This window comes from Nothoprocta perdicaria, unplaced genomic scaffold (genome assembly GCF_003342845.1).
Source record: "Nothoprocta perdicaria isolate Ctin4 unplaced genomic scaffold, notPer1 scaffold_126, whole genome shotgun sequence".
Lineage (NCBI taxonomy): Eukaryota > Metazoa > Chordata > Aves > Tinamiformes > Tinamidae > Nothoprocta > Nothoprocta perdicaria.
In genome coordinates this window covers 1,001,130-1,014,822 of record NW_020454383.1, presented here as the reverse complement: position 1 = coordinate 1,014,822, position 13,693 = coordinate 1,001,130, and the positions used below count along the sequence as shown (strand labels likewise).

Sequence of the window (13,693 nt, the reverse complement as noted above, 5' to 3'; positions counted from 1 at the left end):
CACAAATGCCCTCCTGTCAACAGGAACCACTTGGCTGCTTCTCCACACATATCAATTCATAGCAGTAGTGCCAAAATATAGACAAGAAGAAAAAACACTCTACTGAATTTCAAAATTAATTCTTAATGTTCACAGTGGAAGGCTCTTTTTCACATTTTATTCTTCCAAGGGCAAACTAACCAATTACATATGTCATTCCAGCATCTGAAATTTTGTTATTGAACATAATATAGTCGATTTCCTAGAAAAAAAGCTGAACTTAACTGAATTTCAATAAAATAATTATAACTGCATTCACATGAGCACAATCTCTCTCTCTCTCTCTCTCTGGCTGGAAAAAGAAAGAAAAGTGTATTATTTAAAGTCACTCTTTAGAATTAGGTATTTCTGACTTCATTTTAAGGGAGATCATTGATCCGGAAACAAAAAATGCCAACACATTGCAAGACACGGCAATATCATTCACATGATTCTTACCATTCAACTAATCAAGTGCTTAATTCACTTAATCAAGTGCTTAGAATAATTTCTTAAAATTGTGCCAGACCCACTCCTGCAAATTATTAAACACCTATTTCTCTTTTTTTCTGTCAACTGGTACAGAGAAAAGTGTCCTGCTACTTTTCCAAATGTGATAGCTTTTCTATAATCTATTCTACTGCAGAAACAATACTTAACCTGAATTATGTGTGCATGTCTCTATTACTGAACTTCTCTCGGTTTGCTAGTTGAAATGAAGCACATCCATTTATATGATTCCTTTTTCTATGTGTCATTCATTCCTTAACAAGGTTAGCAGTTCTATCATTGTAAAAATACCTCGCTGTAAAAATGTTATTAATTTATTTTTAAGATTGGAATAAATCCCTTAAACATATTACAACAAATGCCTTTTATGCAAATTTAACATCACTAAAATTCTGCAATTTCTCACATAATTGTAAAGTATGTTCAGTTTATCAATGCTCATGATGTCAACTTCCACATATCAGTGAGGCACTGCATCGTATTATTTTGTTAGATAAAACTCTGAGGCAATTTCATAATTCATAGGTCAACACCACAGTGTGTTAATACCTTCACCAATGCTCAAATACATGTAAAAAAAAATGAACTGAGGCAACAGGTTCACATAAAATTGTCAAAAATATTCAGTTAATCTGTTTTTTAAAACAATTTAGCAACTGCAAGGATGTAATCTAATAAGCATTTAGCATGTATATGTATATTCTAGATATTTAAATCTTTAAAGATATTTTACTCTGTTTCAAAGCAGAATTTCACAGGTAACAGCACTGTCAATGAATGAAAAGCTGTTCCTTCCACAGTTAAACGCTGGTGCATACCACTATCAACAAAAATCACTGAAACTTGTCCAGTCTTTACAAGAGATGGAAACTATTCTTGTGGGATATCTTTATTTTTTACTACAGTATTTTTCATTTTTCCCCGCCATGCCATTATGCTAGCATTCAGCTAAACCTAAAACATTTAATGAAAGGAATCAGATTAAAACCATATTAACACAGTAGTTAAAAATAACACCTTTCAAGCTAAGCAGATGTCTGCTCTGGGTCTACAAACTAATGTGATCATTCTACCTCATACTGCTTAAATTTCAAAATATCTGCTCTTTCGGTGTCACAAAGAAATCATCAGGAATAGTGAATTCATAACAGGAACGTGGAAAGTAGCTTTGCATTCACACAATCCACCTGCATTTTCATGGAATGAAAGGTTATTAAAACAAGGATAAAAGTCTTTTCCAGGAACATTCAGTATTCTGTTTTTTGAGTAGGCATTTCGAGGACTCATTATCAGACCTAACATAAAATTTGAAGCAACAGCTACATGCTACCTCTAAATCTTCTTACGAAAAGCTTATGAACATAACACAAAGAAAGCACAGAAAAGATTCCCAAAACAAATAGAGCCCTTCTGACATACCTTTGCTCTAAAAAGTACAGAAACAATATCATATAATAATGTCTTAGAAATAAAAACAATGCTAGGAAATACAGAAATGAGGTTAGATTTAAAAAAAAAAGACAAACAAACCTTATTTTTTTCCAATACATGCTACCATAGGATAGAAAAAAAAGGTACTCTGTAAATAGCCTAATTAATAAAACTAGGTAGTGTGACAGGGCTTCACATTAAAATAAGAACTTAAGAAGTCTAAATGATCATTCTGGACAGTAGAAACTTATTCAGTACAAAAGGTAGCCACAAGAAAGCTACTCAGCTCACTCTAAAAACTGAATGCAGGTAGGTTTTGATCAGCTGAATAGCTTTCCTCTTTGTGAAATGAACTGACTAGATTTCCATTAAGCAAATGAGACATAAAACATCTATATTAAGATACTTATACTTTAGTGCTGGTCTCCATTCAGCTGTGTTCTTGTCCTCTAGTTCCTGCAGTTCCTTCATCTCTCATGGTAGTAAGTTACAGCTACAACATTTGTGTAACAGCTGCAAACACGCATAATGACAACGCATCTATTATATAACATAGCATACTGTGGCTACATCCAGCCATCCTTTCATTTAGTGAAGCATTACCTCTGTCATTACCCACTTGCTGACCAGAGGAAAAAAGCAAAAACAAAAAACACTCACCCTAGAAGCACTCTGCAGAAATGTAATTTAGACACTTTTCAAGTTTAGCTGAAACTAGCCAACAAAACCTATAATGAAGGAACAGGAACCGAAAGCAATAGCATAAACTTCATTTCCTCAGGAAACCAGGCTAAAAAAATAAATACATCCACCTCACCTGCACCAAACACCACTGCATCTCAACTAACTCCTGCAAACATAACTGTTCTGAATTCACACAGCTTGGAATTCACTGAAAATGCATCTTTGTTTTTTTTTTTTTTGTTTTGTTTTTGTTTTTTTTTTTTTTTAGGCCACCTTTACTTTAGTTTGCAGAATCTACTGAGGACCAGCTTCATTGGGCACCATCTGAGTCAAACAGCTTCTCTCTGGTGAGGATGGATGCACAAAGCTTTTCCTTTTTGTTTTCTGTTCCCATATATTGGCTCCTTTTTACATCCAGAGCCGCAAAAGAGATGCTGCTAAAACAAAACACTGACATACTGTGCAGAGACACTGTTTCTGTTGCTGCGATTTACTGTTACTGACAGACAAATTATCTGTAAGCTTGGAAAAGCAGAGATGACACCAAAAGCAGCTGACATGCAAGCACAGTGCTAAATTTCAAGCTTCTCCTTATAGACATAAAGCTACACAACTTGGTGCCTACAGAAGTGCAGAAAAAATTATTAGTTTTCACCTATCTTCAAGTGGTCATTTCTAGCATATCAGAAACACCGCCCCCCCGCAAAACAAAACAAAACAAAAAAACCCAGCCATTTGGTTTTATTAAGTTGCATAGAAATACACTTCTATTACTAAGTATCTGAAGAAGAAACACATCAAAACTAAACTAAGAATAAGTATTTCAGTTATGTATATACCTTTTCAGTTAAAAGATTTAAAATTCTGCAGTTATTTTCTCAAATAAGAAAGTGTATCCAAGTGTCTACAGCAACTTCTTTAAAGTCAACAGAAACATATTAGCATTTCTACCATCATGGTGAAGAGAATAGATTATTAATGCTTAATATTAATAAATTTGAGAACAGCATTAACTGTTGTAATTTCTTCAGATAAAAAAAATAGTTTATGAATTCAAATGATAGAAGTCTCATCCTGCAATAGCAAACCAAAAGAAGAAAACATGAGGTCATAACACTTTATAAAATCAGCCCCTTTGGAGCTCTACTAGAAATCAGAAGCAGTGGGTAAAAGGCAGTAGAACGTTCCAAAAACTCTAACTTATTTTAGAATTCCAAATATTTTTAATTCTAAATTGAATTAACTGCTTATAAATGTAGGATTTTAAACTTCATTTTTATGCAGAAGTCTCAGCTTTCTAAAGCACAACTTGATTTCAAACTCAAATGTTTTTAGAGATGTCCCTCTTTTTCACTCTTACAGAACACTTTAATGAATCCACTATAAGAAAATGCTGACGTTTTCAGTAGTCATACCTCACATTCCTCCACAGCCCAGACACAGACATGCTGTAAAGATTATTTTTATTACTTCCCCATATTAGGGCTAGAAAGGACAAAGAGAACCTATCACATGTACAATGGCACCAAACTAGGAGTACTACTTGTGTCTACTTCAGTTAGAGCAGCCAGAAGGAACAGACGTGGTACTGCTGGCTGTTTTGTAAGTATTGCTAACAAAAGTTATCAAAGACATCTCTAAATACAATTGGATATCCAAGACTGCACAAATGTAATCTAGTTTTTTCTTTCACTCCTTACTCTTCCTTCATATTACTATGGCACCTTCCACAGAATGGAGTTCTCTAGAGGAGCCCCATTTGCTGTCTTCAAGTTTATACAGCACTAGTATTGGTTGAAAGTTAAAACAGCAAGAGAAAAAAAAAAAGGAAGTCTATTCTCAGTTTAGAGTAAAAGCTTTATTTGACTTCATTGCTAGAGAACACTGCCATGGAAACGGATATACATTCTCTCAGTTACCCTGGTGAGAGGAAAAACGATATACCATTTCTCTTGTAAGAATTCATATTTTTCTCCTTTTCTGAAAAAGCATCCACAAGCAGCAAATACTTGGAAATCTATTTTATCATACTGTGAATCTACTGACAAAGTGAAATCCATGAGCAGAAAGACAGTAAGAAGTGATGAATAAATGATACATCAAACAAAGGAAATGGATGAGATCCGTAACATCCATCTCCTCCATAAAGTTCAGTGATTCCTGGGTTTTAAACTAGAATCACACCCCAAATTTATCAATATCATCTTGACAACATCATAACGCATTTCAATTTCCAACTTTTTCAGGAAAACTTATGACTGATAATTTTATAGGATAAGGAAAGGACAACATTGTATAAAAACCAAAAAGCATGCACATCAGTGACTTCTCTCTTTAGAAGTGTTAACATACAAGTCAATGCCTAACAAGCATTTTTATCAGTCTCAGTAAAATACTGCCAGTTACAGCAAGTTAAAATTATTGAAAGCAGCATTCTCATGCATGCAAAAAGTTTAAACTAGTAATGTTATCTGAATACATGGGCTTTTCTTTTACGATTAAAATGCTTAAAATAACTTGCTGTAACCTACCCCAAGAGTTACCATCAAGAGTTGTCTTAGACTGTCATTAAAATGACATGATTAATATAAAGATATTTCTTAAAAATATGCTTTCTGGTTTTTGTTGTTTGTTTCAATGACCAACAGAACAAATTACAATAGGCGAAAACCAGTGCTAGAAGTAATTTTTTAAAAACAGAAGAGCTTATACTGACACAACTATGTCAAATCTATGTGCAATTTTTACAACTATATTAGTTTTTATAATTTATTTAGTACTATAATAATGCATAGAAATTTTCCATTCCCACAAGAATAATAAAATGTTTTTTGCCTAATCTTGTTAAAGTGATATTTTTTTCTGTTGCACCAGCTGAGAAATTAAGACTAAATTTCAGAAACGAAATTAGTTTCTTAATCTACTGTCCTACTGATAGCATAGGAGAAGACTACGTTATGGTAAGCTGAAAATGTGCAGTAAGACAGGACGACGTGCTTGAAAATTTTTTGACATACACAATATATATACACACTATTCAGTGCGTTGCATGTCCCAGAGATTCTGCTCCATAACATACTCATACAACCCTATATGTTGCTTCACAAAGGAACATTTGCTTGCAGCAATTCTCAAGTGCAGGAGCTGATGGTTATCTTTGAAGATATAAATTTCTTTACATTGTCAGTATCTTTAGTATACAGACCAAGTTGCCAAACTCAAACATGCAGGTTGGTATACATTACTAGAATATTTGTTATTCACAGCTGTTTACAATCTACCTGTGTTTTGATTAAACAAATATATGTGTGTATATACATATATTAATATGAAATAATAGATTTATGAACTATGATACATTGAATCTAATTGCCTTTTCCCACCTCAACAGTACTCTTGCTTTCAGATTCAGCTTATATTCCCTCTCTTTGTCTCTAAATTACTGCCTGTAAGCAAGGTCAGAAATAAATGTATATCATACAAGCAATCTATTTGAACTTCCCATTATTATGATATCCTGAGTATACAAGTCCAACGCAGCTCTTAAATTATACTATACTTAACATTCAGGATTTACAAAGCACAGTTTTTTTAGTTTAGAAAATATTTAATATAAGTAAATGTTAAGCAACTTCATGTACTTCCTTTTTGTCTTTTATTCTGAGGATATCACTAGTAAAAATTTAGTTTTACAAAACTGTACAAATCTGAAAGCAGAACAACTAACTACTAGATTACACAGGCAGTATTAGACTGTGCCACTGCAGGGAAAAGATTCTCTATATTTTCCAGAGAGAGTGCCAGCATTCATTTCTAAGTTCAGCATACCTTTAGACTTCACAGTGCAAATTACTGAGAGATTTTGAGAAGTATTTAAAAGTGTCTCATAAGTACCCTTTTCCTTTCCTTTAGGATTGTGCATAGTGGAACTTCAAATTGTAACAATGCTTAACTTTAATGCAGCAATGTTTATAATCAAGTAAAAAAAAATCTAGCACATCAGACATTCCAAAATGCAGTCTGCGTGGTAGATAAAGAATAAACCTGTGTCCAGAATATCCTGCAATAATTTACATTTATTAGGTTACAAATAGTGGGCTTTTCTTTTTTTAATTAGCTAGGTTTTGCAAAAGAACAACAAATTTGATCACAACATATTCCTGTTATCCTTCCTTTAGAAGGCTCATCATTTGCAACAGACCTTCTATACTCAAGAATAGGAATAGCCTTTGACTGGAAAGGTTCCTACTCTTCTTCTCATGAGATGCCAGTCAGCCTTTGAATTGGATAAACTGTTCTTCAGCCACACGTGAAAAAGAATGCTAGCATTGTTCCTATCAGTACCTGTAGGAAATGCTGCCCAAGGAATAGCAGGAGATGTAGTCTGTGTTTCACCATTTCCACTCTCATAGGACTCTGCTGCCTAGAAAAATAGAAAAATGATTTTGTAGCACATTTTACAAAATGCTTTATATGTCTATAACAAACATTTATTTACCAACTCTTCAAGTATATTTTGCAGTGTAAAACAGAAGGGTAATTTTATATATATTACTTACAAATATTATTATATATATTTTATTATATGTGATAAATATAACAATTGTGATATATTTAATGAAATTTGTCTATATATTTATATTTTAAGTTATTTATCTAACTATATTGACCATACATATATTATTTGTCAGAATAGAATAGTGAGATAGAAGTCAAGTTTAAACTGTATCCATCTACAAAGCCCAAACAAGAAAGACCTCGGTTAGAATGATAGTACTGAGCACTTTCACAGACTGCCATGCAACTAAGTCTCAGAGTAATGAAACAGAAGTTTAAAGATTAGATATTTGATATACACAGATATATGAAAGACAACTGCATAGGAAAATTATTACTTGACAAATGTCAGCTATGTGTAGGTATTAAAATCTACCTTAAAAAATACAGATTTATGACACTATGAACTCTTAAAGAAGGACTTTAAGATTATTTATCATCCTCTGTTTCATCTAAGAAAAGATACAAGTCCAAATTACTGAAGTATTCAATTGTTCAATTCCTAAGAGTGACAAAATTTTTATGAGGATATAATTAACAGAAGTATGAGTGTAATATATTTCTTGAGACAAACACTCAAAACCATTTTCCTTAACAGTTATATTTCAAGGTTAAATTGAAGTGACATACCTCAAATCCTCCAAAGTCATCGTCATCCATCTTTCAACTGGCACTAAAAAATAAAACAAAAAAGCCACGTCCTAAACTGTTATATCTAAATTACTGATAAAACATAAATAAATAAATAAACGTGATAAACAGCAGCTATGGCATTAGTTTTAAAGGACAGATCCAGGTAGAATCTGTGACAGCAGCCCAGCCAAGCCTTAATGTTTGCATGAAGTAATACAACACTTTCCATTGCAGGAAAATGGGTACATTGCATGGCCCACACTCCTAAGAGAGGTCTATGATTTCATGACCAACTAGGAGTCTAAAAACAAAGTGACACAGGTATTTATACATAAGTCAGATGGCAGGTGAATAACTTCATACAGAAATGCTTCCCAGCTCACCTACATGCTCTGCCTAACCCCATCACGTCCCCATCTGGGTTGCAGAGTCTGTCTGCTACCCAGTACACATCTCCAGAGATTGTCTGTTCTTTATCAGATCACGTTTGCACAGATGATACAAAGGCAAAATTGCTTTTTTCTTTTTTTTTTTTTTTTTGATTAATCAAGGAAAGTTATTGACCAAGATAAGTAAGATTTGTGTATTTTTAGGATGGAACTCCAAAAATCTTCAAGGGAAAAGATAAGCATTGCCCAGTGTCAGAGTTACTTTTAATATAAGAACGTAGAAAAAGCTCTTCAAGACAGAAAAACACACAGATATTTTAAAAACTGCCTGGTGCTGCTAACAGTCAAGTCCCCAGCGCGTAAAGAAATGGTACTGAAAATAGTAGGCAACCCAGCCCATTTGAATATTAAAAATAAATAAATAAATTCTGAGTCACAGAATTCATAACATAATATCAGATTTCAAAAAAATAAAAAGAATTTTCTTCATTACTAATGAACATAATAACTGATCCATTTATATAATTTAACAGAATATAAAATATACAATGTACTCTGTAGATTTAAGTTCACGAGCTAACACTGGAAAATATTTTTGTATTTTAAGTTGCTTTTCCAAATCAAAACTGTGATTAATTCCAAAAAGGTTTCCTGCTTTTCCCATCTCAGTTGTCTGGCAACATTAGCACAAACTGCAGCTTAGAAAAAGACTGTGGTGCATTTCTGGAAATTTTTCTGCTACCACAGAGGTTCTTCCCTAGTTTTCATGGAATGGCTGATTTAGATTTTAAAATCTGATCAACATTTTTGAGTTGTAGCCCTGACTTTTGTGGCATTTTCATATATTTTTAGTTAGACTGCTGTTTGTTTTGCAAAACTGCAAGATTACTCAGTTAATGAAGGTAACTCAAGCTACACATGGGTGCTCGAGAGGGTACGCTAAATATTAAATACTGAAAAAATATCCTTCTGATATATGAATGAAAGATAATTCCAAAAAAAATTAGGGTTTATAAAAAAGACAAAATGCTTGCGAAGATTATATCAACTTCAGTTTAAGTAGACTACAGGCCAGAGAAATTTTTTATTACTGTGAAAGCATATGCTTTGCAAGACAAGAGCGGAAAAAGTTTACAGAAAATGTCTGAATTAAAATATTAGAGTAAGTCCTAGGTGGACACATTCAATAAATGCCCACTGCTGAAAATCATTGCCCATGTGCAAGTCAGACAAACATCTTACAGCATTTAACAAAGTTATTTCCAAGGTCATACTGGTAATTTCAGAGTAAGTCAGAAGTGTCAAAGTGTAAGTGGACAGATCGGTTTAAATAAAGTAAAAATATTTTCACTTCCCACATGTGGTATAATAACAAAGTATGTATTCAGACACTACAAAAATGTTCCTTTTTGGGGGGAAGGGCTGGAGAAGGGGGGCAGAATTATTAATCAATGTTATCCTTAACTGCTCAAACATTCATGCTCTAAGTTAACATTCATAGCTTCAAAATAGCACTCAAAAATATAACATATGACATCAATGGAAACTATAGAACACCACTGCTGAAGCAGAGAGCAATGCACAAACAACTCAGAATGCCAACATATTTGCACTGCCAACTATTAAGTGGCATCCAAAACACAAACTAGACAACTATATAAATATTGCAAAACTTAACCTAGATTTGAAATTCTAGCAACAGCTTGGGAGTTCTAATGTTTTCTCTTTCTTTATTCAGAAGGCCTTTAATTTACAGGAGTATTGCCTTTAGTTTTAAAAGAACTCTGTTACAAGAATATAAATAACTAAATTTATGTAACTACTTTCCCATCAGATTCTGCCTAATTAAAATAAATTTTAGTAATGGATTTTCAACATTAACAGTTGATGCACTCATAGTTTCATCAAGTCCTTCACATAACATGATTTACTTCATATCATAATTTTTTTCTGAATATCCTTAAACTCATGCTTGATCTAGCTAGCACAATTATTTGAGGGAATAGCTGAAATTACTTTCCTAGCTCTCCTTTCTGCTTGAAAAACCTCAATCTAAAGCATCTTAGAACAAATATACAAGAGCCTTTAATACTACTAAGAGTAGTCCAAACCTATACATTCAAAAAAACATAGCATTGAAGTAGCAACCACAGCAGCTGTGTTGCAGTTTTACAAAGAAAAATAGCTATCTTACCCACACAATATGGTGAGCAGCTAGAAACGTAGAAAGCCTGTGCCATGAGAACAGGCCCTACAGGTTCTAACAGAACTTCTTCAAGGATCACACTATGAAATGCAGAATTTGTCTGCAAACATCATCAGATATTACTCCCTTCTCAGAAATATTTGGGTATCTTCTGGGGGAAGTAAATTCTATATTCAGTACTGTTTTCTAAAAAGACAGATCGAACAAGCTCAGAGGTGTGTAACAGATGTTAAAAGTATATTGGAAAGTCAAGCTAAAATTTATATAAAGAGTTTTTTTTTCTCCTCTTTCCTAAAATGAAAATGCAAGCATGCATAACTATGAAATATGAAAAACGGAAAAAGAACAGTTACAACAGTTATAATTACTAGAGCAGAGACATGAAACACTCATGACAACAACAACAAAAAAAAGAGAGATTAAACATATGTCTATCAAATACTAGGATTTTCTAAAAGACAATGTAACAAATCACTACAAGAAAATTTCTAAAAAGCCATTCAAACATAAAACAGATGCTAGTTTTGATAGAGATACCGCTTCATGTAGGGCAGAAGAAAGAAAGGAAGAAGAGAAGAACAAGCTCTCACTGAATCCATTATCCTTGCTATAATATATGTACTATTCTTAAGTCAGGTAAAAATAATCTTGTGATTACCGAAGTTGACTCACTCCACAAATTTTAATTCAGGCATTTTAGGACTACAACAGTGTTAATACTGTATAAAGTATGTCTCGTATCATATTTAAATGGAGCCAAAGAGAAACAGTGCCCAAGGAAGTCTCAGAAATACCAGTGTTGTTCTTAGGAGATGTCACAACTGAGTAATGCTGAACCAGATAGGAACGGTCATCTGCAAGTTGCATGTGTGTATATACTTACACCTCTTTCACCAAACACAAAGCTAAAAGTTGTCAGTCTTGCCAAAAACAAATCATTTTTGTTTACACCTTTTGTTTCCTGCAGGCAAAGAATAAAGTCAGAATAAAACCAGCAAATTTAATATGCACTGCAAGCAAGGAGGAGATCAGAACAGAAAGCACAGATAAGTCCTGTGGGACTTATACACAGGATGTTTAAACTCAGAGGCTGGTGAGTCTCTCTTTTTGAAAAGAAAATTAGTGACCTAAGAGCTACTGCTGAGATGCTTTCCCTCTGAAGAGTTGTTGGGGCAGAGAGAGGGAAAGACAGAGGGGCAACTTTTCCACAGCTATTTTTATTTAGGAGTCTCAAATATTTAGTGCCAAAGAATCTTTGAATAACAGCTGATAAAAATACTGAAAATTTTACCAAATATGCCATTTCTCAATCCCGCCACTTATTTTAGTGATAGAAATAGGTTTCAGTTATAAATAAAGAGTAGCATTGTCCTAAGACTTGACAAAGAACTATAGTAATTTTGAGAAGAGAATTTTTAAGTCAATCATTATTTTAAAATCTGTGATCAAGCGTTTCTTCACAAACAGGAATACTTGTGGTACTGGAACAGGAAAGAATACATTAGCTGCTGACAATCCAGAGCCGGATTTAAAATGAAAACAAAAACCCACACAGTGCCATGACTAAATGCAGTCTCTTAAAATACGTCTCATATTGGGGTCAAGTAACTGTAAAATTATGCAACAAAAAGCTGACCTCAAAATTACACGTACATAGAAACTGTGGTTGGACAAGGCATGCCACTAGTCCAGGTCATTTTCAAAATGTTGCAGTTCTCCAAACAATTGTCTCCTATAAGGCTTATGAAGCTCCCTAGCCTCATACCTCTTTGAAAAGGAGGTAACTTTTTTTTGATCACAAGGATGTAAACCACTGCATTTTCACAGAAGAGTAGATTCTATGAAGTTTATATTCATACACTGATAAAGAAACTGAGATCAGCTGGGACCTTAGCATGTAGAGTCAACAGTGTATTCATGCAAGATTCCACAGGGTTTCATTCTCTTTAACATTATACTCTAAACGTACTCAAATACACTTGTGCATACCTGAAATGCTTGCAAGCTTTCCTATAAACAACTCAGTCACCAAAATTTTGCTATCAGAGCAACAGTAAGAACTTTCTGAGATATGCTTATCTAACACAAGTCATGCTTTTATATCAAGCAAGATTGCATTCACAAGAAAGAATACAGAAAAATATTTGGGGTTCATTTCCAAAAAGCTAGGAGTGGTCAGCAGACAAAACTCTGCATTAAGTGTCTTCATTCATTTAAAAGTATATCATCATTTAATAAGAATTGAAATAATTCAACTACAGGCCACTCAGCCTCACCTCCATTCCTGGAAAAGTGATGGAACAGCTCATCCTGGCTGTTGTCTCCAAACACGTGGAGGACAATAAGGTGTTCAGGAATAGTCAGCATGGATTCACCAAGGGGAAATCATGCTTGACTAACCCGATAGCCTTCTATGATGGAACGAGTAGCTGGATAGATGAGGGCAGAGCAGTGGGTGTCATCTATCTGGACTTCAGCAAGGCTTTTGACACCATTCCTTACAACATCCTCCTGGGCAGATTCCAGAGGCGTGGGATAGATGAGTGGACGGTGAAGGTGGATTGAGAACAGGCTGCACGGCAGAGCTCAGAAAGTGATCAGTGGTGCTGAGTACAGTTGCAGACCTGTAGTTAGCGGTGTCCCCAAGGGGTCAGTCCTCGGTCTGGTCCTGTTCAATTTACTCATTAATGACCTGGATGAAGGGATGGAGTGCTCTCTCAGCAAGTTTGCTGATGGTACCAAACTGGGAGGAGTAGCTGATAGCCCTGAGGACTGTGCTGCCATCCAGAGGGACCTGGACAGACTGGAGAACTGGTCGGTGTGAAACCTCATGAAGTTCAACAAGGGCAAGTGCAGGGTCCTGCACTTGAGGAGGAATAACCCCGGACACCAGTACAGGCTGGGGACTGACCTGCTGGAGAGCAGCCCCGCAGAGAGGGACCTCGGTGTCGTGGTGGATGACAAGATGACCATGAGACAGCAGTGTGCCCTGGTGGCCAAGAAGGCCAACAGGATCCTGGAGTGCATTAAGAAGAGCGTCTCCAGCAGGTTGAGGGAGGCGATCGTCCCCCTATACACAGCCCTGGTGAGGCCACATCTGGAGCACTGCGTCCAGTTCTGGGCTCCCCAGTACAAGAGGGATGTGGAACTGCTCGAGAGATGCCAGCACAGGGCTACGAGGATGATCAGGGGCCTGGAACATCTGCGCTGTGAGCAAAGGCTGAGAGAGCTGGGCCTGTTCAGCCTGAAGAAGAGGAGGCTGAGG

The 13,693-nt window shown here is 35.0% G+C and overlaps 1 protein-coding gene across 1 annotated transcript in view; it reads right to left on the bottom strand.

The window, feature by feature from the left end:
• The window catches only part of CCDC91 (coiled-coil domain containing 91), a 105,954-nt gene extending 98,081 nt beyond the window's left edge, over nucleotides 1-7,873 (bottom strand). Inside the window, exons 1-2 of the mRNA XM_026033241.1 lie at nucleotides 7,831-7,873; nucleotides 6,988-7,066 (exon numbers count right to left, since the gene is read on the bottom strand). Of these exons, the coding sequence (XP_025889026.1) occupies nucleotides 6,988-7,066; nucleotides 7,831-7,860 (109 nt within the window). The 5' untranslated portion in view covers nucleotides 7,861-7,873. The remainder of the gene's footprint in view (nucleotides 1-6,987; nucleotides 7,067-7,830) is intronic.
• Between the last annotated feature and the right edge of the window lie 5,820 nt (nucleotides 7,874-13,693).